This window comes from Bactrocera dorsalis, chromosome 6, assembly GCF_023373825.1.
Source record: "Bactrocera dorsalis isolate Fly_Bdor chromosome 6, ASM2337382v1, whole genome shotgun sequence".
NCBI classification, from domain to species: Eukaryota; Metazoa; Arthropoda; class Insecta; order Diptera; family Tephritidae; genus Bactrocera; species Bactrocera dorsalis.
The window spans coordinates 31,140,747-31,165,324 of NC_064308.1; the positions used below are offsets into that span (position 1 = coordinate 31,140,747).

Here is a 24,578-nt window from a genome sequence, read left to right on the forward strand (position 1 = left end):
GGTTCTATATTTCTCTCCGCGTAGTTCATATATCTGTCCTAATTTATTGAATATAGAAAAAATGAAAATCATGTCAATCGGTCGCTCCGTTTCATAACGGGGCATTTCTACAGGATAGAATTTATAGAATACTAACTGTCAAACGTATTGCTATTGCCATTGCCAAATCTGTATGTGGGCATTTGCTATCATAATATCGAGCCAATACCGCCATATTATCGTAAGCGACAATTTTTTCGAAAATGAGTTTTTTATAGAAACTAGTAATTTAAGACGTAACGGACCTATCCCTGTTGATGTTTATCTCCAAAAAGAAACCGTTATAAAGTTAAAGCAAGTGCTAAAATTATCGTAAATACATACATTTTTAAAACCTTAACGTAAGCGACACCTAGGGTTTTTATCTTAAGTGCCTTGCGCACAATTTCATGTCGTGCAAGCGACAATAATACTCTGAATATCACTCGCGCAGGCAAGAAAAATCTTCGTCCTCATAATAAATCTGATGAAGTAAAAGTGGCACAGTTAAAATTGTTCATTGAGATGTTCCTGCTGTTCCATCCCACTATTGCCGCAATAAAAGCACTAAAGTATATTTACCTGAAGAATTTTCAAAATGTAAGCAATTGTTTTTAGAAGACCAAAAAATTAGCAAATTAGATGACTCAAACTCCTTATGCGTGAGCTTTGATTTAGAAAAAGTCCTCAATACTCCACATGGCAAAAGTGTGACTTTATATTACTCGAGAAAATATGCATTCTATAATGAAAGTATATATGAAAGCGGCACAAGGGATGGATATTGTTACGTTTGGGGCGAATCCCAAGGGAAAAGGGGATGTAATGAAATAGTTACAGTTCTTTTTAAGTATTTGAATATGTTAGAGCAAAACGGTACCCATAGCGTTGTTAATTTATATTCTGATAGCTGTGCTGGGCAAAATCGAAACCATGCGATGATATCAATGTTAATTCATTTCTTGAAAACCGCAATAAAAATTACACAAGTAAAGATAACTTATCTTTTACCTGGGCACACCATGATGCCTGTGGACTCTATTCACAGCACTGTTGAAAGTTTTGTTCGTAATAAAACAGTATGGGCTCCTTCTGAGTGGCCAACTATTATTACTAATGCTAGATATAATCCTAAAAGCTACATTGTAAATGTTTTAAAGTATGAAGACTTCATGGATTGGAAGTCCTTTTCACATGCTTTATTACCAGCTAAATTAAAAATTAATTTTAAATTATTAAGGGTTGTTCAATTTAATAAAAACAATCCTATTGTTAGATTTAAATAGAATAGATAGTGACAATTACGAAATTAATATGGATTCCATCATCAGATCGAGAGCAAACAGAGCTACTGTCCAAAAAGGACCCACATCTTTATACGTTGAAAAGCTCAAAATTTCAGCTGCTAAATACAAAGATTTGCAAGAGCTATGCAACAAAAATATAATACCAAGCAGATACCATCAAGAATATTTAAATATGAGGCATGATGGAACCATACGCGATGCTTTAGCTGAAACGGATGATGATGATTCTGATAAGGAGCATTAAAAACAAATTACTTCATTTTATATAAGTACCTAGTACATCTGATTACGAGTTTTTAATATAAATATGTTTCATTTACACATAATATTTTGTTTAACAACTATGATGGAATAATACGTGGTGTTAAGTTAAAGAAAAACTTTATTTTGTATATATGTACACAGCATAAGTTTAACAAATATTTCAAATATTTTATATAAATAAATATATTTTTCTGTTATAATTATGACTATTTCATTAAAAACCTTCAAAAATACGTATTTATTTACCAAATACAGTTCCTTAGACATAGTTACTTTAATAGATATTTTTATCGTAAACGCCAAAATAACCTTAGATTGGAACAGCAAAAATAATGTAAGCGCCATAAATAGCATAAATACTTATTAATTTTATTTTTTTTTTCAATTATATATGCAAATGTCTGAAAAGCATTAATGTATGAGAAATTTTAAATTACTACCACATTAATGGTTAAAAGTATTTAAAAAAAACCTTCTCCTTTAAAATTTGGTTTTTGTCGCTTACGCTAAAATGGCGGTAAAGGCTCGATATAATCATAAGATAAAGATCCTTTTTTACAAATGTATTTCTAGGAAAAATAAGAATTCATATTTTTGGACAACTATGTAATAATTGTGCTTAAGCATTCCTATATAAACAATGTAATATTTATTTTATATTCATTTGTGATTTTGCGCGCAATAGATGAGCATTACTTACGCCTCCTTTACATTACTCGCGAAGTTAAACGTCTTTCTCAAGCAAAACAATGTCGGAAGTAAAAAAGAAGAGACGGCAATACTGTGCCGAATACATTGAATTCGGATTCATTGAAAATCCCACAAACCCATCCTCGCCTTTGTGTCTTCTATGTCTAAAAACATTTTCGAATGAAGCAATGAAGCCGTCAAGACTGCAAGATCATTTGAATAAAAGTGCATTCAGATAAGAGAGAAAAAAATGTAGCATATTTTCAAGACCTAGAGAAGAAGCATAATACTCAGCCAAGTGTAGCAAAACTATTTTCGGCGGCTGCTAAGCAAGATGACGACGGACTTCGACCTTCGTACAATATCTCTTTGTTAATTGCTCAAAAAGGCAAACGACATAACATCGGAGAAGAGTTAATATTGCCAGCAATAAATGAAGTTATAACTACCGTGCTTCATAAACCAGCCGCAGATATTATCCGAAAAATTCCTTTGAGTAATAATTCTGTGCAAAGACGAATGGATGAAATGGCTGAAAACATTGAAGAATCATTGTGCGATCACCTGAGGACAAGCCAATTCTCAATTCAGCTCGATGAGTCCACTTTACCAACTAATGAAGCATTGTTGTTGTCTTACGTGAGGTTTATTAAAGATGAGAAAATATGTGAAGAACTATTATTTGCTCGGCTAGACCGATACAAAAGGTGAAACCATATTCAATATACGAGTATTGGAAAAGTTTTGCGATGAGAAAGAGATTCCTTTGAAAAATATTATTTCAATTGCTACGGATGGCGCTCCGGCTATGATAGGATACCATAAAGGGTTAATAGCGAACTTAAAAAATAAAATTCCAGATGTCCTTGGTATACATTGCGTTATTCATAGACAACATTTAGTTGCTAGAAACTTAAGTGAAAAACTATTTCAATCACTGCAATATGTCATCAAAGCAGTCAATAAAATCCACAACAGCTCTTTGAATGATAGATTATTTCATCAGCTTTGCGTTACTAATTACGAGGATTTCAATCGTTTGTTGTTTCATACTGAAGTTCGTTGGCTATGAAGAGGCAATTGTCTGACTCGATTCTACAACCTGTTTGAGTCTGTTAAAGAGTTCTTGGAAACTAAAGACACAGAATTTCAAGACAAGCTCATAACATCAAAGAATTATATAGCTTACAAGACAGACCTGTATAAATCATGTCGTTGAATCTCCAACTGCAAGGCGATAAACTAAGTTTGATTAAAACAAAAAACTTCGTGTCTTCTTTCGCAGCCAAACTGCTTCTACACAAAAAGAATCTGGGCAGACGTGAGTTTCACAATTTTCCGAATTTATCAGTATCATGCAGTAATGACGGATTGTTTGCCTACTGCCAACATTTGGAAAACCTCCACATTGATTTTACCGAACGATACCAGGACATTTTGAACTTGGAAATACCAAACTGGGTGTTGGATCCTCAGCTGGAAGATAAACTTATAGAATTGACAACAAACGAGGAAATAAAAATCAAGTTTAAAAATGGTTACCAAGAATTTTGGCTACAAAAACCGATCTTGCAATTGTACCTTGGATTGTGGTCAATCGTTCAACGATTCTTGATAGCATTCCCATCGTCATATTTGTGTGAACATGGATTTAGTGCTGTGACAACACTGCTTACTAAAAATAGAAATCATTTGCTTGTTACCGAACGTGGCACTTGCTACTGTTCTTGAGTAAATTGGAACCTGATATTAACAAACTTATTAAACAGCATCAGATTCATCCTTCACATTAGTTTTTATATATGGATCGGTTATTTTAGTTTTATTTTTAATAAAAGATTCCCTGTTTTAATACTATAAAGTTGCGCCGTTGTATGTTACCTACTGCGCTCAGGTTTCAAGTTGCTGGTTATAGTAAAAGTTTCGTTTATAATTCTCCGTTAATATACATATGAGTATATAGGTCACAATAATTGATTTGAAGTTATATAGACTTTTAAATAGGTGAAAAAAGGGGGGCGCTAAAAAAATATTTATTCTTAAAGTGGGCGGTAGACAAAATAAGTTTGGGAACCACTGCCCTAGAGCCTTGAACAATTTTAGTTGTATTTGGGTTAAGAATCAAATGAAATTTAAAATTGTTTTATATGGGAAGTAGGCATGGTTATATTCCGTTTTATCTCCTTTACGCACTGTCAAATAGGAATATAAGCTAAACACTTCTTCTTCTTCCTTATTGACGTAAACACCGCTTACGCGGTTATAACTGAGTTAACAACACCACGCCAGTCGTTTCTTCTTTTCGCAAGCTGGCGCCATTTGGAGACTCCAAGCGCATCCAGGTTCTTCTCCACCTAGTCATTCCAACGGAGTGGTGCTCTTCCTTCCCACGGCGGGTACTGCCTCGAATACTTTCAGAGCCGGAGTGCTTTCGTCCATTCGGACAACATCACCTATGTAGCCAGCGTAGCCGCTGTCTTTTAATTCGCTGAACTATGTCAATGTCTTCGTATATCTCATACAGCTCATCGTTACATCGAGTGCGATATTCGCTTTGGCCAACGCGCAAGGCACCATAAATCTTTCGCAGAACTTTTCTTTGAAAAACTCGCAACGTCGACTCATCAGATGTTGTTATAGTGCAGAATATAGAGTGCGGGAATAATGAGTGACTTATAGAGTTTGGTTTTTGTTCGAGATAGGACTTTAGTTCCTAATTACCTACTTAGTCCGAAGTAGTACCTGTTGGCAAGAGATATTCGTTTCGATTTTGAGGCCGACGTGGTTTTTGGTGTTGATGATGGTTCGAAATGCGCCAGCAGCTGTAAACTCGTATGGAATATTGTTTCTTCTCTGTTTAGTTCAGCTGCTCGAATAGTTTTCTCCAGAAGTTGATTGAAGAAGTCACACGAAAGAGAGTCGCCTTGTCTGAATCCTCGTTTGGTATCGAACGTTTCAGAGAGGTCCTTCCCGATACTGACAGAGCTTCTGGTATTGCACAACATCAACTTACACAGCCGCATTAGTTTTGCGAGGATACCAAATCGCGGCATAAAGGCGATTTTGAAAAATAGCAATTCATTAGGAAAGGGATAAGACGCATATCCCATGATATAAATATTTCGTCAAATTTCTATTTTTTTTTAAGTTATTGAAGGTTGAAATTTAGTGGACTATAAAATTGTAAAATTATTTTCTCATAAACTACTAAAGATAAATCGATGAAATTTTGTGAAGTCAAAGAAAAATGTTCGTGCTACATTATAGATATTTTTTTACGATCTATTTGTTTAAATAATAATATTTGACATTTTTTTTTTTGTTAACCAATTAAAATTTTACATTTTTCTTAGACTAGTAGTTTATGAAATATAATTTTACAATTTTACATTTTTTGCAGCTGTACGTAAGAAGACAGCTGGAGTGTCTTTTACTTTTACTACAGATAACCATATTTCGGGCCCCGGCGAAGTCGATCAGCCTCAACCCATTTGCGGATGTTTCCTCGTGGAGGCTGAACTTGCACTCATTAATATTGCCACTACAGTAAATGCCACAAGGACTTACTCGCCTCAGTCCTTGTCCCGTCCATCGCGTTTGTTGGACGGCGGTGATGTAAGCCTTTATTTTTAAGAGGACATCAACCAGCTGTGCAAAGGCACCTTCCCAATTAGGAGACCGAACATTCCAGGTGCATGCCCTCAAATCGTAATCCTGGCTTATTAATAATTTTGCTATTTTGAAAAAATATAAAGTAACAGAAATATAAGCCAGAAATTTATCAGTTTATTTCAGAACCAAAATAAAAGACTGTATCCATTTTTGAATATAATAAATAATAAAGATAAGTTTGAAAGAAAAGTTCTCTCTAGACGAACAAAGATCAAACTCTACAAGTCATTCATCACTTATATTTTGCTGTATGGGGTGGAGGCATGGACAATGACGTCATCTAATGAGTCGGACTTAGGGGTATTCGAGGGAAAGGTTTCGTAGAAGATTTATGGTCCTATGCGCACTGATAATGGCGATGAAACGATGAGCTGTACGAGATATACGGCGACATTGACGTAGTAATATACATATTCAAGAAATGACGGCTGCGCTCCATCTTTGGTGGTTTTCGATTCAGTACCCAGCGGTGGAAGCAGAGGAAGAGGAAGACCTCCACTCCTTTGGAGAGATGAGGTGGAAAATCACCTGGCTACACTTTGAATAGCGAAAAGAAGAAATGACTATCACGTTGTTGTTTACTTGGCTATAACCGCCTAAACGGTGTCTACGTACGGTGTAAAGAAGAAAATGAAGGCTACACTGTTATTGGAAAAGATTCGTCATGCATTTTATAAACATATCTTCCTTATACACCAATAGATGCGCTTAAAATCAACTAAAAGTTAGAAAATATTATAATTAGGGATTTTAATATTTATCGCCCTTTTAGTAGTTTTGAACGTAACCGTTATATGAGAGAGGGTCTGGTTATAATCCGATTTCACCAATTTTCTCACTAACTGAGGAAGAGGTGAAAAATGTGTCCTGAGCAAGTTTGGTTTATTTAGCTTTGGGGTTTTGTGAGATATAGTTCAAGTACATATGTACAGTGCCACATCGGGTTTTTAAATCTTATGCACCACCAATGCTCGTCGTTCCAAAGTAATTGAGAGTTTCAAAAAGTTCCAGATCTAGGAAAATTCTTAATCATTTCACATTTTGAAATGGGTCCCCATTAAGTTAATCATGGAAACTAACATACATATTTACCAAGTGCTTCAGAAAAAGAGTCAGATTCACCTCATAGCTTACATATCAAGTTGTAATGTACTTTAAGAAATTATGGTTTTGCGATTCTTTGGTAAAATATATGGTGCTCTTTCGGTGTCTAGGCTTTAGGTTATTATTATGTTTTTGTACTTCTCACTTCACTTTTTTATTTCGTTATTTTCGAGTTTTTAGTTTTACATTCCCACAATTTCTTTGCTCAATTGTTATTGCTGATGTTTAATTTTCAACCCCTCAAAAAGGATTGGTTTGAGAAGCTTGTATAGCTGTGTTGAATTAGTAATACCTTTTAAGTAAATTTCATATTCCGCTGTACATAAATATATATATGTATATAAGTATGTTTGTACTATTATACATAAACCCTGCAAAAAATTTTAAAAACCTTCTAAACCGACACAAATCAAGATGTGGCCGATATCCACATTTTTGGACATATTGTTCGCTTTCGTACAAACTGATCAAAATATCGTTCTTGTATGGTATTTGCTAAGGGTATACTAGCTTCGGGCAACCGAAGTTAACGTGTTTTCTCGTTTTTTTTAATTAATTCACTCACATCTCGCTAGTTAGTGATGGAAAGTGTCCTTAAAAAGTTTTTGTTTTTCATAATACAGGAAAATGTGTTATTTTAGGACCGTCTTTGACATAAACAATTTGCTCTTATTAATTAACGATTTTACTAGTGAACCAACAAACTGGATACAACTTCCCCTAAAGTTCCAGTGAATATAACAGCATTGTATTATTCGTTTAGTGCGACCGACCACAATACGGATAAAGTATATTGAATTGAAGTGGTGGTATTGCAAATACGAGTAACTAAATAAATGTAAGATGTAACAGTGCATTCTTTAAAGGGAAAGTGACAGGCATTGAAGTTTTGCTTACTGTCTTACAATAATTATTGAAGTGAAAATGAGTTAGATATTTAGCACTCTCCACCAAAATTGTATAGAACTTTATGGTTTCAAGTGTAAAAAAACGACTCAATATGTCCACAATAATAAGAAAGTCCTTAAAACTTAAAGCAACAAGGTTGGTGGATAAAATAGAGTTAAAATCGCGGAGATATACATGCTCATTCTCCAATTTATTCAATATATAATAAAACCGTCATCTTTAATACTTCAGAAATATCATGGAATGTTGTGTGTTTACTCACTTGTTTTCGTAGCTTCTTCCAGATGTCCAATTACTCCGACACCTTTGTTTTGAACGTATGTATATGCCAATGAGCAATTTTAGCAGCGACCACTTTGGATGTATGTATGTGAAAATGAGAATTTAGCAGCGACCACACTTTTGATGTATATATTGAAAATTGGAAAACACTTTTGAACGTATATATATGGGATTAGGAAATGATCCGCACGCACTTTGAACGTATGTATATGAAAATGAGAATTTAGCAGCGACCACTTTGATGTATGTATGTGAAAATGAGAACTTAGCAGCGACCACACTTTTGATGTATATATTGAAAATTGGAAAACACTTTTGAACGTATATATGTGGGGTTAGGAAATTATCCGCACGCACTTTGATCGTATGTATGAAAATTTGAAAACACTTTTGAACGCTTGTGCGTGGAACTCGGAAAACACTTTTATACACTTGCGCGTGGAAATCCGAAAACACTTTTATGCGCTTTTATTTAAAAAGGGTTCACTTGTATAAAAAACGTTGTTGTCGTCACTCGCTTCGCACTTGTAGACCGCCGGAGAAGAAAGACTTGTCGCCACGAACGGGAATCGCAAAAAAGGGCCGTTGCTCGTTACTGCTGATCTTTTTAAGGGCTGCTGAGTGGCGAGTACGCTGCATAACGGGATAGCGGTATGGTATTGCCATTTGCTTTGTCTTCATATGTGATGTATTCGTGTGTGGTCTTCATGTGTGGTCTTCATGTGTGGATCGTGTTGATGTCATGAGTTATCGTCCAGGGACGTGTGTTGAGGGGGGGGGCGCTAACTCATCTAGCCATTGTGAAAGTAAATATGACTATACTAAATACAGACCAGTTTGCAATCTGAAATTTTACACTTTACAACAAGTACGAGTATGCAACACGCAACTTGGGAAAGTACACCGGAATTAAGGAAATTTTCTGTAAACTCTCAATATCCCAACGATATAATGGAAATAATAAATAATTAAAGAGAAAGACACGACGTAAGTGGCATCAAACTCGTTGCCCAGCTCATAAATCTATTTTAAATAAAGTTTCTAAAGATCTTAATCGGAAAATTGAGATGTTTAAAAACGAAAGTTTTGCAAAACATCTTCGGTCCCTAAACAATGGAAGAAATTCGAACCACTCTCTTTGGAAAAGCTGTAAACGACTGCAAACACAAGAAACTCATGTATGTCCTATTAAAATATGTGCTAATGGTTGGGCCAGAAATAATTCAAAAAAGCGTTTTTCGGATTATTTAGCCGAAATATTCTCCCCACATGAAACACACGTAGATTATTCTGCTGCTTCCAGTCAAGAAAACGAAGCAAAAAATGTAGGTCTAAGAAAACATGAAAAAAGCAAATTACAACTTGCCGATAAATAACTATAAATTTTAGCTCACATACTCGTACATGCGAGCAAACGCTGTATTGTGGACATCACCGCGAAGTTCACAAAGTTTGTATGCATCGACACCTCGCGGCTATGTTGACACTTTTGCCGTGCTTTATTATTCAAAATTGACTTATGCTGTTTTCAAGTACTACGATTTTTTGATTGGCCTGCATCTTCATAGTGTTGGATATATGTATAAAATGGGCTAAATCGAAAAACTGTAAAATTAAATATTAAGTAAAAATATAAAATAATTATGTGGCAGGATACAGAACTTCAAACCAGGTTGTTCAACAAGTTTTGTTGTTCGATAAGAAAAGGCGTATGTGAAGTTTCATTTCAATCTGTCAATTAATTCTTTGTTTACAAGCCATTTAGTGTCGCCGTGTCACAGTATTTTTTTACAATGGAAAACATTTAATATCGTGCAGTGATGAAAATTCTTATTTTGGAAGTTGTAGCACAAAAAGAAATTCACAAACGAATGTTTAAAGTGTATAATGATTGGTCATCTACAATTGGAACAGTAGAAAGATGAGTTTCTGAATTTAAACGTTTTGGAAAGCTCTGCGCATTCCCTAACAATGGAATAAAAACACATTCGAATGTGACTTGGGTCTATCATCATGATTCCAAATCAAAACAAAAGCCAAAGAGTGGTGTGAACCTTGTTGTTCGGCTTCGAAACGAGTTCATGTCCGAAAATCGGTCAAGAAGGATATGACATTAGTTTTTTGGGATGCGAAAGGAATTTTGTTTGTGGATTACTTGCAAACTGGTAAAACAAATAATTCTTAGTATTGTCGTAACCTTTTGAACCAGTCGAAGATATAAATTCTTGAAAAAAACCCGGTTTGCAGAAGAAAAAAATCAGGACAATGCACCGTGTCACAAGAGCATTTTGACAATGGCTAAAATTCATGAATCAAAGTTCGAATTATTGGAGCATCCACCGTAATCACAAGATTTGGCCCCAGCGACTTTTATTTGTTTCCAAAACTTTAAAAATATATGCGTGGCAAGCGTTTTTCATCAAATGAAGAGGTCATAACTGCTGTTGAAACGTACTTTACAGACCTTCCGGATTCTCTCTTTACGGATGGGATCCACAGATTGGAGGACCGTTAGAGCAAGTGTATTAAAGTTCAGGGAGATTATACTGAATAATAAAGAGTATTTTGAATAATAAAATTGTGTTTTTCTTGTCAAGCGACAAAACTTATTAAACAACCTGGTATAAATAGCAATTTCATGTTTTAATACCATATATAGAAGACAAAATAAGTGAATGAAATAAATTTTGAGAGTTCATTGCCACGTTGAATGTTTTTTTTTAAGTAAACATCAGAACATTCTTCAATTTCTGGGCAACATACAAATACTAGGCTATTCTTCATTTTAGTTTTATTGAACCTTTTTTTTGTTAATTTTGTTTAAAATTTGCATTGTTATTCCGGAGCATTTGAGGAGAAACGAATGAAAACGAATTGTGGTTGAAATAGGCGCACTTAAAAACAAAACGACAGAGTTATGAACGCACTGTCTAGCGGAACGCGCGAATTAAACTTTGCATTTAAATAAGATACAAACAAATTTATTTTTAGGTCCAGTAGAGAGCGTTCTTTATTATTAGCTATCAGCGACTTAACATTCTAACGACTAATGGAACGGTTGTATGACTTAACTGCATTGGAAAAATACTGCGTTGTACAATTCGGTTGTGTGTCTTAACTCGCGCTTTTCTTATAAATAGATTTGATTTCGTTGTAATATTAAATACTAGGAAAGTATGCATAGCTTGCTCGAATTTTATTGGTCAATGATGCTGCGTCAGTGTCTTTTCCGCGGATGTATGTTTTTTTACAAATGGCATATTGAGGGGCATATGTACATTCTTATGTAGGTACCTTCGTAAAAGAATTATACTTGTATGTGCAATACAATAACTTAAATTTAAAGTATCAAAATTTAATTCCATAGAAAATAATTATATGTGCAAAATAAAAAAACTTCTTAAAATTCATATCCAATGTTATTTTAAAACGTATATAATAAAAAAACTTTAAGTAATTGATGTTCTAAATATTTTGAAGTTTTACCATGAAGGAAGCGGCAATAAACTATAACTATGGCACGCTTTAAGTAGAATTAGACAGCACATCATCTCGCACATAAGTCTGCACTTCTTAGAATATAAGATGAAACTCTGTATCTAGGCTTAAGATATCAATTGTATAAATAAAAGTGAAATAAAGATAATTCAGTTCAGTTTTTGAACAGAACTCATTAGATTCACATCTTTTTAAAAACCACCCCGCGTTCGCGCAAGTAATAATTGGCTATCCTGCCAGAAGGCACATAAAATTGCTGTTGGACCAAAAACATAAAAACAAAAAAAAACCCAAACAAGTATCCCGAAAAATACAAAATTACAAAAACAGAAAGAGTGACTTAAATCACAAAAATAAATATAATTTCAAAAATATTTAGAACACAGAGCTCTTTAAAAACAACAAAATAAACAGTGCCAGTGAAAACTCCGCACCAAAAGCAATAAAGCAGCGACCAAGCATAAAGGAATAAATATAGTTAAAAAAACTGAAAAACACGCTTTTAAAGCATATCAAACTAAAAAGTGAAAAATAATTATGTGTATAAACTAACAATAAGAATGATGGAAAAATTGCTGCATTACTTTGAAAATAGCGATATATGAAAAATATGTCACAAAGCACCCATCATTGATATTTCGAGCTTCCAACCTAAACGGACGTATTTTCATGCGCTCCGTAGAAACTTTCGAAAAAAAAAACAAAAATACGTAGGCTGCTATATATATCTCTGACGTAGGCAACACTAAGTGTTGCCAGGTGCAATCTGACATTTCCATTGGAAAGTTTGACATTTTTTAGCATAACATCACTCAGAATGTTTTGTCATTTAATCGTGAATTGTTTTATTTACAAGGAATTAAAAAATTCATCTCGGCCAAAAAATGGAATTAACTCGTGAACATTTTCGTGCGATCATTTTTCACAACTTTCGACGTGGATTATCACGACAAGAGTGCATCGATGAACTAAAATCTTTGTATGGCTATGAAGCACCATCCTATAGCACTGTGACAAACTGTTACAACGAATTCAATCGTGGCCGATGCTCGCTCAAAGACGATTTCCGTGAAGGTCGTCCAAAAACAGCCGTTGTGCCAGAAAACATCGATGCCGTACGTGAACTGATAATGCAAGACCGTCATGTAACATACCTTCAGATAGAGGCATGCCTATGCATTTCTCCCACCAGCATACATTCGATATTGCATGAACACCTGGCCGTAAAAAAGGTTTGTTCTCGTTGGATCCCGCACAATTTGACAATCGCTCAAAAAAAGGCTCGTGTGGATTGGTGTAAAGAAATGCTGAAAAAATACGATCGCGGTGCTTCAAAAGACGTTTATAAGATCGCCACAGGTGACGAATCATGGATCTATGCGTATGAGCCCGAAACAAAATAGCAATCGACCGTGTGGGTCTTCCAAGACGAGTCAAATCCAACGAAATAAAAAAAAAAACCATTTTCGTTGATAAATATGCCTATTTTCATTATTAGGCCAGAAATATATATAGCAGCCCTCGTAAAACAAACTAAACAAATATTAAAAAAAGTGCATTAAGTGCAAACGTTAGGCAATAACGCTGAAAGTGCAAATCAAAACATAAAAAACCACAAACTGTTTATAAACAAAAAACGTAACAAAATAACAAATAATAAGTGTGAAATAAAACAAAAAAGTACAAAAGCATGAGCGCAGCGCAGCCCCACCAACAAGGCAGTAGCATTACTTCGGCTTTGTCGAGGCTGCGAGTTTAGCTCCTACCAACAAACAAGGCAACGGTGAGAAGGATGAGTCACCGCAGCGACCAACTGAGCAGCACCATAAGCAGAGGTTACAAAAAACAAAAGCAGAAGAGAACGGCAGTCAACAACGGCCAGCAGCAAACATGATCACACCAACTAAACAGGTACCAGCAAGTACGCAGGCAGCGAAGAACAACATAAAGCAGGGTGAGAATGTACCAATAAGAAAAAGGCCAGTCTGTACAAACTGGCATTGAAATTAAGTCCTTCAAAGTCAGCGGTCAATCCCAAGAAATTCCAAAGCGGTACACCAATTAAGAATAAACCGGGAGTTTTAAATGGCAATAGGTTTGCCTTACTAAGCAATGGATCAGACGACGATGCCAAGGGTACCACCACAGTCGTTAATGCCAAACCACCTCCGATATATTTGCGCGAGCGTAGCAGTAATGCTCTCGTTGCTGAATTAAGTAAAATTGTAGGTACTAACAATTTCCATGTAGTGCCTTTGAAAAAAGATGAAACAAAAATTCAGTCCTACACTGAAAAAAGTTTTATGGACATAGCTGACATAGTAGTGAAGTCAAAGAAGCATTGGAAGAATTTGGTTTCGGAATTAAAACAGTTGTAAATATATTCAATAGAAACAAAATACCACAGCCAATGGTTAAAATTGAATTGTTGCCGAATTCGAATCAACTTAAAAAAAATGAGACCCATCCAATTTATAATTTGAAATATTTGCTGCATCGTAGAGTAACTGTGGAAGAACCACATAAAAGAAATGGTCCGGTACAATGTACTAACTGCACTCTACGCAGTGTTTGTGTGGTATGTGCTTATTTACATCCCACTTCTAAATGCACCCTTAAGAAAGAAGAATTAAATAAAAAATGCAGCAATTGTGGAGGAAATCACACTGCCAACTACAGAGGTTGCCCTGTTTATAAAGATTTGAAATCGAAGTTGTCACAGGACATTCAAGCACGTCGTAACCAAATGTTGCAAACACCCCGTAATGAAATTATAGCAACCTCAGAAAAAAGGTCTAATCCTATTACTTCTAACAATAATAATATGCAAGGAAGCTATGCAAATGTGGTGAAAGGCAACACTGTTCAAATGCAACTGCCGCAAAATCCTCCAAATGGTGGTATTGAAACTATGATTATAAATCTTACACAGTGTATGACACAATTTATGTCTACTATGCAAAAGATTCAAGATTTAATAAAATCACAAAATCAAATGCTGCAAAATTTATTCAGTAAAAAATGAGCTTACTAAATATCTGTATATGGAATGCTAACGGTGTTAACCAACATAAATTAGAGATTATCAGATTTCTGTCTGAAAAGAATATAGATGTAATCCTTATTTCAGAAACACATCTAACAAATAAAAATAATTTCAATATACCGGGATTTAGGCTATATGTTACAAATCATCTGGATGGAAAAGCGCATGGTGGTACGACAGTGTTGATTAGAAATCGTTTAAACCACTATGCTCTAGAATCTTATGCTACACCACAGTTACAAGCTATAATACAACAATATCACTAAAAAAATCGGGGTTGTGACTTAAACCTTACGGCTATATACTGTCCACCTCGTTTTAAAATTACAGAAATCGAATTTAAAGACTTTTTGGAATACTAGGTCAAAGATTTCTAGGTGGAGATTACAACGCAAAACACACGTACTGGGGCTCACGTCTTATTAATCCGAAAGGACGACAGCTGTATCAAACTGTTATAAATAGGCACAATAACCTTGAAATAATATCTCCTGGCAAGCCGACATATTGACCTAGTGATCGTAAGAAAATACCAGATTTAATTGATTTTGCTGTAATCAAAAATATAGATAAATCGCACATAACAGCTGATATATGTGTTGATCTATCTTCTGATCACCCTCCTGCACTAATAAAATTATGTGAACAACCCATATTCGTTAATCCAACAGTGGGTCTAACTTCTTATAAAACAAATTGGCTAAAATATAGAAAATACGTCAGTAGCCACATTTATATTGAGTACAAAATAAATACAGGAAGAGACATTGACAAAAGTATAAGAGAAGTCAATGATATAATAACCAGCGCAGCTGTCTTAGCAACACCAAACAAAAGCTATAAGCCGCTTGGTTTCAGAAAAATCTCTAATAGAGAAATAGAAATGATTGTAAATGTAAAAAGGCGTGCAAGACGTGAATGGCAGATAAATTGTTCCCCTTCCACTCAGCTTCAATTAAAATCTGCTGTAAGTAAATTAAAAAACGCGCTTAAACGTGAGGAAGAATTAAACACCGAAATGTATATAAAGAAGCTGTGTCCGAATTCAAACAAGGAAAATTCCCTTTGGAAAGCCCAAAAGTCCATGAAGTCACCAACTGACTCCAACATGCCTATACGAGACTTGGGAGGAAAATGGGCTCGAAGTGACGAGGAAAAGGCTAATTGCTTTGCAAATCACCTAGAAAAGGTATATCAACCCAATTTGCCAAAGAACAACTTTAAGCTGTCAATCTTACCCAACACAGCTAAAGAGTCGCTCGAGCCTCTTATGACTTCACCTTCTGAAATCATTGGTATCATCAAAAAACGTAATCCAAAAAAGTCGCCGGGACATGATAAAATTTTCCCAAAAGTGCTAATTGAGTTACCAATTATTCCTGTAGAGGTTATCTCTTTGCTCTTCAATGCAATTCTTAGTTTCGGGTACTATCCAATTTCAGATTATCTTGATAGATAAACCTGGGAAAGACTTAACACAGCCGTCTTCATACAGACCAATCAGTCTTCTACCCTGTCTTTGAAAAGTATTTGAAAAAGTATTGCTGTCAAAGATGTCTCCTTTCCTCCACGACAATAACACAATACCAATGCATCAATTCGGATTTCGTGCGAAACATGGCACAATAGAGCAAGTAAATAGAATTACTAACGAGATAAGGAAAGCATTTGAGCACAGGGAATACTGTTCAGCAATATTTCTAGATGTAGCTCAGGCGTTTGATAAGGTGTGGCACGAAGGTCTTTTATATAAGATTAAAAAAATGCTACCTTTACAATTGTATAAAACCTTGGAGTCTTATTTAAAAAATAGAAAATGTATGGTAAAAGTGGAAGATTTCATATCTGATGAACGACAGACAAGAGCTGGTGTACCCCAGTGCAGTGTTTTAGGCCCAACACTATACATCATATATACGGCAGATCTTCCAACAGCTAATAATGTACTAACTTCAACTTTTGCGGACAACATAGCTATAGTGAGCCGTAACAAATGCCACATTTTAGCATCAAGAATATTAACGGAGCATTTAAGTTCTGTCGAAGAATGGCTAGTGAACTGGCGTATAAATGTGAATGAACAGAAGTGTAAGCACATTACATTTTCGCTAAGACCAAAGATGTGCCCGGCAGTAAGAATAAACAATATTTTAGTACCCCAAGCGAACGAAGTAGCATATCTTGGTATTCACCTAGATAGAAGGCTCACGTGGAGAAAACACGTATCTAGTAGAATAACATGTATGAAGATTAGAGCTACAAATTTAAATTGGCTTTTAAATAAAAACCCCAAACTTAGCCTAGACAACAAAATGCTTTTATGTAATGCGGTCATAAAGCCGATTTGGATGTATGGCATTCAACTGTGGGGTACGACCTGTGCAACTAATATTGATCTAATACAAAGGTTCCAATCAAAAATGGTTAGAACAATCACGTATTCACCATGGTACATGCGTAACGAAAATATCCATAAAGACCTTGGTATTCCTATGGTAAAAAAAGAAGTAGAAGACAGCAGAATTAAATATATATCTAAACTCCGGGGATCACCCAAACCCTTTGGCTAATGCTTTGGTATATTCCTGCGATCAAACACGACTTAAAAGAAGAGATATGCCTGCGTATTAAAGAGCGACGTAACACCAAAACTGCTCAATCACTTGCTTGAGTGTGTCTAGTTTTTAAATAGATTTAAGATTTTATTACTTATTGTTAGGCTTTAAGAAAAAGCAGATACAATAAATAAAATAATTTTGAAAAAAAACAACAAAGCACCCCACGCTTTTCTCACAATAATGCAGGAATTTTTCCTTCATTCTTATTGTTATTAATTTTTTATTACCTAAAAGTCACATGTTTTGCATTACTTGATATTATTTCTTCTGGGGCGCGGTTATATATGTAGTACATATACATACCTATATAAAGTATACTTTCTTTAAGGATATACATGTATATATATAGTATATACATATGCTATTCAAATGTCACCGAAAGTAGTTTTATATAGATGCTGCATACTTTTAAACGCATCTTTTTGGTGAGCTGCTTAAACTTACTATCGCCTTCCTACAGTGTCGCTCAAATATTCTAGGTTTCAGTACCACTTAAAAAGGTTACAAACACACATACTTACATACAAGTGAAACTAATAAAAGCGTATTAAAAAGGCAACTAGTTTCCAAAACAGCAGCAGTAGCAGCAAAGGCAAGAACTAACAGCAACAGTAGCAACAGCAACAGTAACAACAGCAGCAGCAACAACAACAACAACAACATAAAGTTAGTTGTAAGTAAATCCTATATTTATTAATTAATTGAGAAATAATCCCACTAATATTAAGTATGAAAAATTGTTTCAAAGTAAGTATTGCAAAACCAATAATCATGACACTCACAAGTGCCCTTATTTAAGAAAAAAGAAAACAAAATAAATTCTTACACATCTATTAAATATACATATATAAATAAAAAAAAAAGGTGCGTGGAGTCCCTACGCGCGGATGAAGTTATACTTCTTAGTGATATTCAGAAATGTATATCATTTTGTATGAAAGAAAACTAGAAAACTTAAATTCACATTTTATAAATTTATTATGCACATAAAATGAAGAATAAAGCAAAGTCTAAATGAAGGAATTTTGACTCAGAAAGTAGTTCCGTCTCTTCGTTGCGGAAGAGAAGCGAGAGCAGCGTAATCATCTCTCTTTTGTTCTTCGCCAATTTGGCTGCCGGATTGACTTGTGAAGATCAATTTTTTGTTGGTGACATATTCATATGTGTACGCATATGTATGTTTGTATGCTTGTGATTTATTTGTTCGGCAATGTACACAAATATATGTATGTACATATAAGTATATACCCTACCGGCAACTCAGCTAACTTTTAATGCACTTTAATCTAACTATTTCGCAACTAGAGGCGGTTGATACTTGGACTATTTTTCATGGAGCCAACTGACTATTTTAACATTGCCATGTCCTAGGCAGTAGTCAATTACCCGACTCTGCACGACTTTTCAACTAACTTAAAGTTAGCTACTTAGTAGTTGGCTATATATTAGCTATTAGCTATTTATTTAAGTTAACTACAAGTTGGTTACTTAGCAGTTAGTTAAAAATTAGTTATTTTGTAGTAAGCTATCAGTTAACTTTTTTTAAATTAGCTACAAATCAATTACACAAGTTAAAAAGGCCGAAAAATAAATTATTAATTTTCTGTTTTATTCTTCTTATTTTTTAAACATTCTGCATGGAAATGACGTTTTTTAATGATTTTTAAGGCATTCCTTATCTCCTTTTCGTTGTCTTCAAAACCAAGCGAACGACAAGCATCTGTTTAAAATATTTAAAATATATTTGAGCTATGTTATTGGAAATATGTATACATATATGCTTTCAGTATATGGGTTACCCATTAAAGTTTGGTAAAAAGCTTTGAAATCTTTCAAACGCTTCTTGCCGTGGACTCCATCCAAATTGACTTCTATGCACACACTTTGGGAAATAACATCTGTCAACGTTTTCGCCAGGCGTCCTTTTAACAAAGCCTTCATCCTGTTAACCTGTTAAGTAAGTTATAAAAACTTTTAGTATAGTAATGCATTTTAGCAAGGTATTAAATTCATGGAACACAATTTTTAAGACTTACGTAGAGGTCACGATTGTCCTCACTAATAATAGTATTGAAGTCGTGTAAGTCGTTGACACTTTTTATGGGGAAAACTGCACGTACATTATTGTTGGATACCTCTTGGTGAAGAACCCTTTCCGTCAACACTTTCTGCTCAGCTAAGGACTTCATAATTATGCCATTTTGGTTGACAATAGTTTCTGCATTGCATTTGGTAATGAATAATAATAAAAATTAAGATGTAGTGAAATTATTTATATTTAATATAAATAATAATCTGTTTTAAAAGGATTAATTACCTTGAAGCTTTTGTATAGTATCTGAAATGAATTTTTTTACATTTAAATTAATTTAAGTTTCGCTAATTTTTTGCAATTCGAATTTCTTACTGTTCATCTGCTTAAATTGTTGCTCAATATTTTCCTTGAGGCTGCTACAACCTGGGCAGCAGCTTGTTTCGTCGCTATCTGTAAACCCATTTCTATGAAGCCAAGTTATATACAACATTTTTATTGTAGTTAATATATACTTACACTGAGACATTGGTTGAATACTGAATGTGGAACGTTTAATATTTAGTATCGACATCTAAACTTTTTATCCTTTTTTTATTAACTTTGTACTATTTTTAATTTAATAAATAACTTTATCTTTTAAAATTTTGTGTCACTTTTGCTTGCAAACGATTGAGCAACTGATTCACGGACAATTGACTACAGCCTACTAATAACGAAAAGAGAGATTCCAAAGAACTAACAGTAAAGATGCGAAAATAAATCAAAAACAAAAACACGTGCATTCTCTATGCTCGCCCTGATGTGGGATATTTATGCATTACATTGTAGTTAGCTTTTAGTTAGTTCATAAAAGTTAACTAGAAATGTGTTTTTTGCGTAGTTGACTACCGAATTGCTGGCAGGGTATGAATGTATGAACATGCAAGTCAATGCGCGCACATGCGTATACATACACTCATATGAGCATGTGCAGATACACAAGATAGGATAGAAGATGTATGCCTTTTAACATCGTATACTATTCAAATAAATATTTTTCTTACTAATAGAAATTAAAATAAAGAAAAATATTTATTTTTATAGTATACGATGTTAAAAGCAAAAAATTAAAAATTTATTCTGTCGGGATTCGAACCTGTGGCACTCGTAGCATCTTGACTTTCCAAGCGCTTACCACCAACACCACCATTGACACTTAGGTTGCGCTGACTTAACCCTCGTCGAGACCAGCGGGTCTGGCCAGGCATATTTTGTTTTTAAATGTTATTTAAATATATTTAGAGTGCAGCAAACGACTTGCGCTTCCAGGTAGCTTCCTAGAATTTTATTGTCTATAGAATTCAGAAAAAAAAATTCAAGGATATAGTATCGAAAAGGACGAAAAAAGGATATTATAATATTACACCTTAGTCGAGACCAATGGTGCTTGGCTAGACCCCATATGTTTTGTATGAAAATATATGAACTTTGGAATGTTTCTATCACTTCGCACAGTTAATTTATTTGTTTTCATATTCATTACATGTCCAAATTGGTTTGTATGTTTATCTAGGTCAAATACTTTAGCCGCTAGAGCGTTTTAAAGGTCAAGAAAAAATGTATTTTTTCTCAAAATGTTACATTTTTTGTGAACGCTATTGCGACGCCCCTGGTAGAGATAGAGGGAAGGTTGAGGGCTTCCCTGAAAGCCCCAAGGGCGAACTAACTCGCAAAATGGTTTTGATCTCCCCCGGCCCCATACCTCCCCAACTGTAGTGAAACAAAGGAGGGGACATGGTGAAAACCCATTTTCGCTTATTGCCACGCCCCCGGTGGGGCCTTGGGGGCAATTGGGCCTTGGAATTATACATTTCCTGAAAGCTCTTTAAATTACCCAACCGGTGCAATTTATTTGACCAACCTAAGTCAAATACTTTAGCCGCTAGAGCGCTTTAAAAGGTTAAGAAAAAATGTATTTTTTCTCAAAATGTTACATTTTTTGTGAACGCTTTTGCTACGCCAAGCGTGAACAAAGCGGTCAATTTGATTTCAATCAAATTGAGAGGTAAGAAATTTCAAAAATCTATATATATTGTACATATATGAGCGTAAATACAACACGTATTTCCATACAAATGTATGTAAACACATAGGGGCCTAGCCAAGCACCATTGGTCTCGACTAAGTGTATCAGACCGTTGGTCTCGACGAGGGTTAAGTATGATTTGGTTATACATGTAAGAAACATACGATGGTTCTAATAATTTTGTTTAAGTATAGAAATATACATACTTTGTAGAACATTTGCTTTCGCAATAAATTTATCACAGCAATATACATATACATAATATGTATATACATATGCATAATATGTATATACATATACATAACATTGCTGTGATGCCCTGAGAAGTTAGTCTTAATAAATTTATTTTTAATTTTTTGCTTACTAATAGAAATTAAGTTTATCACAGCAATATTATGTATATGTTTATTGCTGTGATAAATTTATTTTCTATTAGTAAGAAAAAAATATTTATTAGTATAGATTTCCAAAAGCACAGAAATGATTCTGTGAATTTATTCATTAAAATCGCCACTCAGAAGTCGTTTTATCCCTTGTAAGCGAGCGATTTTCTTAAATCTCACGCTCCCAGATAAAACGATATACCTCGTCCTCGTGGATCAATTTCAAAAACCACAGAAATGATTCTGTGTGGTTCTGAAAGGCCAACGCAGAGTATTTCAATTAAAAGTCACACAAAATAGTTGAGAATTCGTAGAAAGGCAAACGAAAGAAAAAGAACTATAACTTCAATAATGCACAAGCATACAAACATACATATGCGCACACATGTGAATATGTCACCAACCAAAAATTGAAACATTGTTCTACAAAAACAACAACAGCATAAGCATGCCAACATTGTGTTGTGTTGTTGTGTCGGGCGAGCTGTGCCGAAAGAAACGAACAAACGATCGCCGATTGTCACCGCTTCGCTTGCTGCTCGCACATCTTCGCAGACAAGGTTGCGTTACATTCATATGGATGGAGCGAGGTTGCGCAACTTTGCGTTACTTTTATATGGAAGGTTGCGCAACCAGAATCTATCGCAACCTTTTCCGGCGTCGTATAAGAAGTATAACTTCAAAAAGAAATCAAGATAAATTATACTATTATTGTATTTATAATTAATTGTTACTATATAATTTTTTGTAAAGTGGACAACATAATTCTAAAAATTTCGAAAATGGCGGTTAGTAATTTTACTGCAGAAGATATACATATGTACCTCGACTGATAGCAACGCAAACGACGAATTTAAGAGCTGAAATAGCTCTGCTAAATAACCAAATAAAAGAAGTAAGGAAGGGCTAAGTTCGGGTGTCACCGAACATTTTATACTCTCGCGTGATAAAGTGATAATCGAGATTTCATTATCCGGGAGATTTACCGATATTTTCGGTGAAAAATTAGGTTAGGTTAGGCACTGAGTTCTTCGTGTTCGATATCAGGGACCTTGAAAAGTTATAGTCCGATCACGACAATTTTTCCACAAGGGATACCTCTGCTCAAATGCAGTATTTGTATAAAGTTTTATTCCGCTATCATCATTGGTTCCTAATGTATATATTATACAGAGAAGGCATCAGATGGAATTCAAAATAGCGTTATATTGGAAGAAGGCGTGGTTGTGAACCGATTTCACCCATATTTCGTGCATGTCATCAGGGTGTTAAGAAAATATCATATACCGAATTTCATTGAAATCGGTCGAGTAGTTCCCGAGATATGGTTTTTGCTCCATAAGTGGGCGACGCCACGCCCATTTTCATTTCTAAAAAAAAGGCTGGGTGCAGCTTCCTTCTGCTATTTCTTCCGTAAAATTTAGTGTTTCTGACGTTTTTTGTTAGTCGGTTAACGCACTTTTAGTGATTTTCAACATAACCTTTGTATGGGAGGTGGGCGTGGATTTTATTCGATTTATTCAATTTTTGAACTGTATATGGAAATGCCTGAAGGAAACGACTCTATAGAGTTTGGTTGACATAGCTATAGTAGTTTCCGAGATATGCACAAAAAACTTAGTAGAGGGCGGGGCCACACCCACTTTTCCAAAAAATTACCTCCAAATATGCCCCTCCCTAATGCAATCCTTTGTGCCAAATTTCACTTTAATATCTTTATTTGTGGCTTAGTTATGACACTTTATAGGATTTCGGTTTCCGCCATTTTGTGGGCGTGGCAGTTGGTTGATTTTGCCCATCTTCGAACTTAACCTTCTTATGGAGCCAAGAAATACGTGTACCAAGTTTCATCATGATATCTCAATTTTTACTTAAGTTACAGCTTGCACGGACGGACGGACAGACAGACATCTGAATTTCAACTCTACTCGTCACCCTGATCACTTTGGTATATATAACCCTATATCTGACTCTTTTAGTTTTAGGACTTACAAACAACCGTTATGTGAACAAAACTATAATACTCTCTTTAGCAACTTTGTTGCGAGAGTATAAATATAACAACAGCTACGCAGGTGACAGAATATGAAACACAGGCAATTAACGACTCAATTATATACAATGAATTTAGAAATTATAAAATTTTTACCGGAATTCTCGGGAAGGTCATATGTCTGCTGGAGAGAAGCTGCACAAAAATTCAATGAGTCTCTATATAGAAGGGAGGAGGAGATATTTTGGAGCCCTAACAATACTGCGAAACAAGATTGTGGGCAATGCTAACGACATTTTGACAAACCATGGCACAGTTTTAAATTTAGAGGCCATATTTTCGAGGTTAGATTTTGCGTATGCTGATAGAAGGCCAATACACTTAATTGACCAAGAAATAAGCATACTTAGACAAGGATCACAATCCTTAATAGACTACTATAATGATGTCAATAAGAAATTGACATTGTTAATAAATAAAACAATAATGAGGCACGAAACAAATTCAGAAATAACCAGCATTCAGCAATCAAATATTAAAAATCGGGAAACCGCACTTCGAACCTTCATAACTGGTTTAAACTACCCTTTAAACCAAATTTTTTTTACTTTAACGCCCATTGATTTACCTAATGCTCTTGTCAAAGCGCAAGAACTTCAGTCAAACCAGATGAGGTCACAATTCGCGCTACAAT

At 34.8% G+C, this 24,578-nt stretch overlaps 2 protein-coding genes and 1 pseudogene across 7 annotated transcripts in view; 1 reads left to right on the top strand and 2 right to left on the bottom strand.

Moving 5' to 3' along the window:
• LOC105231504 (protein pangolin, isoforms A/H/I/S) overlaps positions 1 to 24,578 on the top strand; it is a 454,601-nt gene that overhangs the window by 359,644 nt on the left and 70,379 nt on the right. Inside the window, exon 7 of one of the 6 annotated variants that reach the window (XR_007423206.1) lies at positions 17,888 to 18,081. The exons of 3 other annotated variants lie outside the window; for them this stretch is intronic. Coding sequence is in view for 1 of the 3 variants with exons in the window: in XM_049459994.1 (XP_049315951.1) it covers positions 5,680 to 5,689 (10 nt within the window). In the remaining 2 variants the exon portion in view is untranslated. Of the gene's footprint in view, positions 1 to 5,679; positions 5,807 to 17,887; positions 18,082 to 24,578 lie in introns of those variants that run through there. 2 more of the 6 variants (XR_007423211.1, XM_049459994.1) reach the window with 2 other exon arrangements.
• Positions 18,997 to 20,279, bottom strand: LOC125779468 (uncharacterized). Its single transcript, XM_049460828.1, has 5 exons — positions 19,816 to 20,279; positions 19,726 to 19,746; positions 19,445 to 19,626; positions 19,208 to 19,358; positions 18,997 to 19,128 (listed from the first exon to the last, which is right to left on the bottom strand). Exons 1-5 carry the CDS (start codon positions 20,012 to 20,014, stop codon positions 19,004 to 19,006), a joined length of 678 nt encoding a protein of 225 aa, XP_049316785.1. The 5' UTR covers positions 20,015 to 20,279; the 3' UTR covers positions 18,997 to 19,003.
• LOC125779924 (small nucleolar RNA U3) lies at positions 22,018 to 22,151 on the bottom strand (annotated as a pseudogene).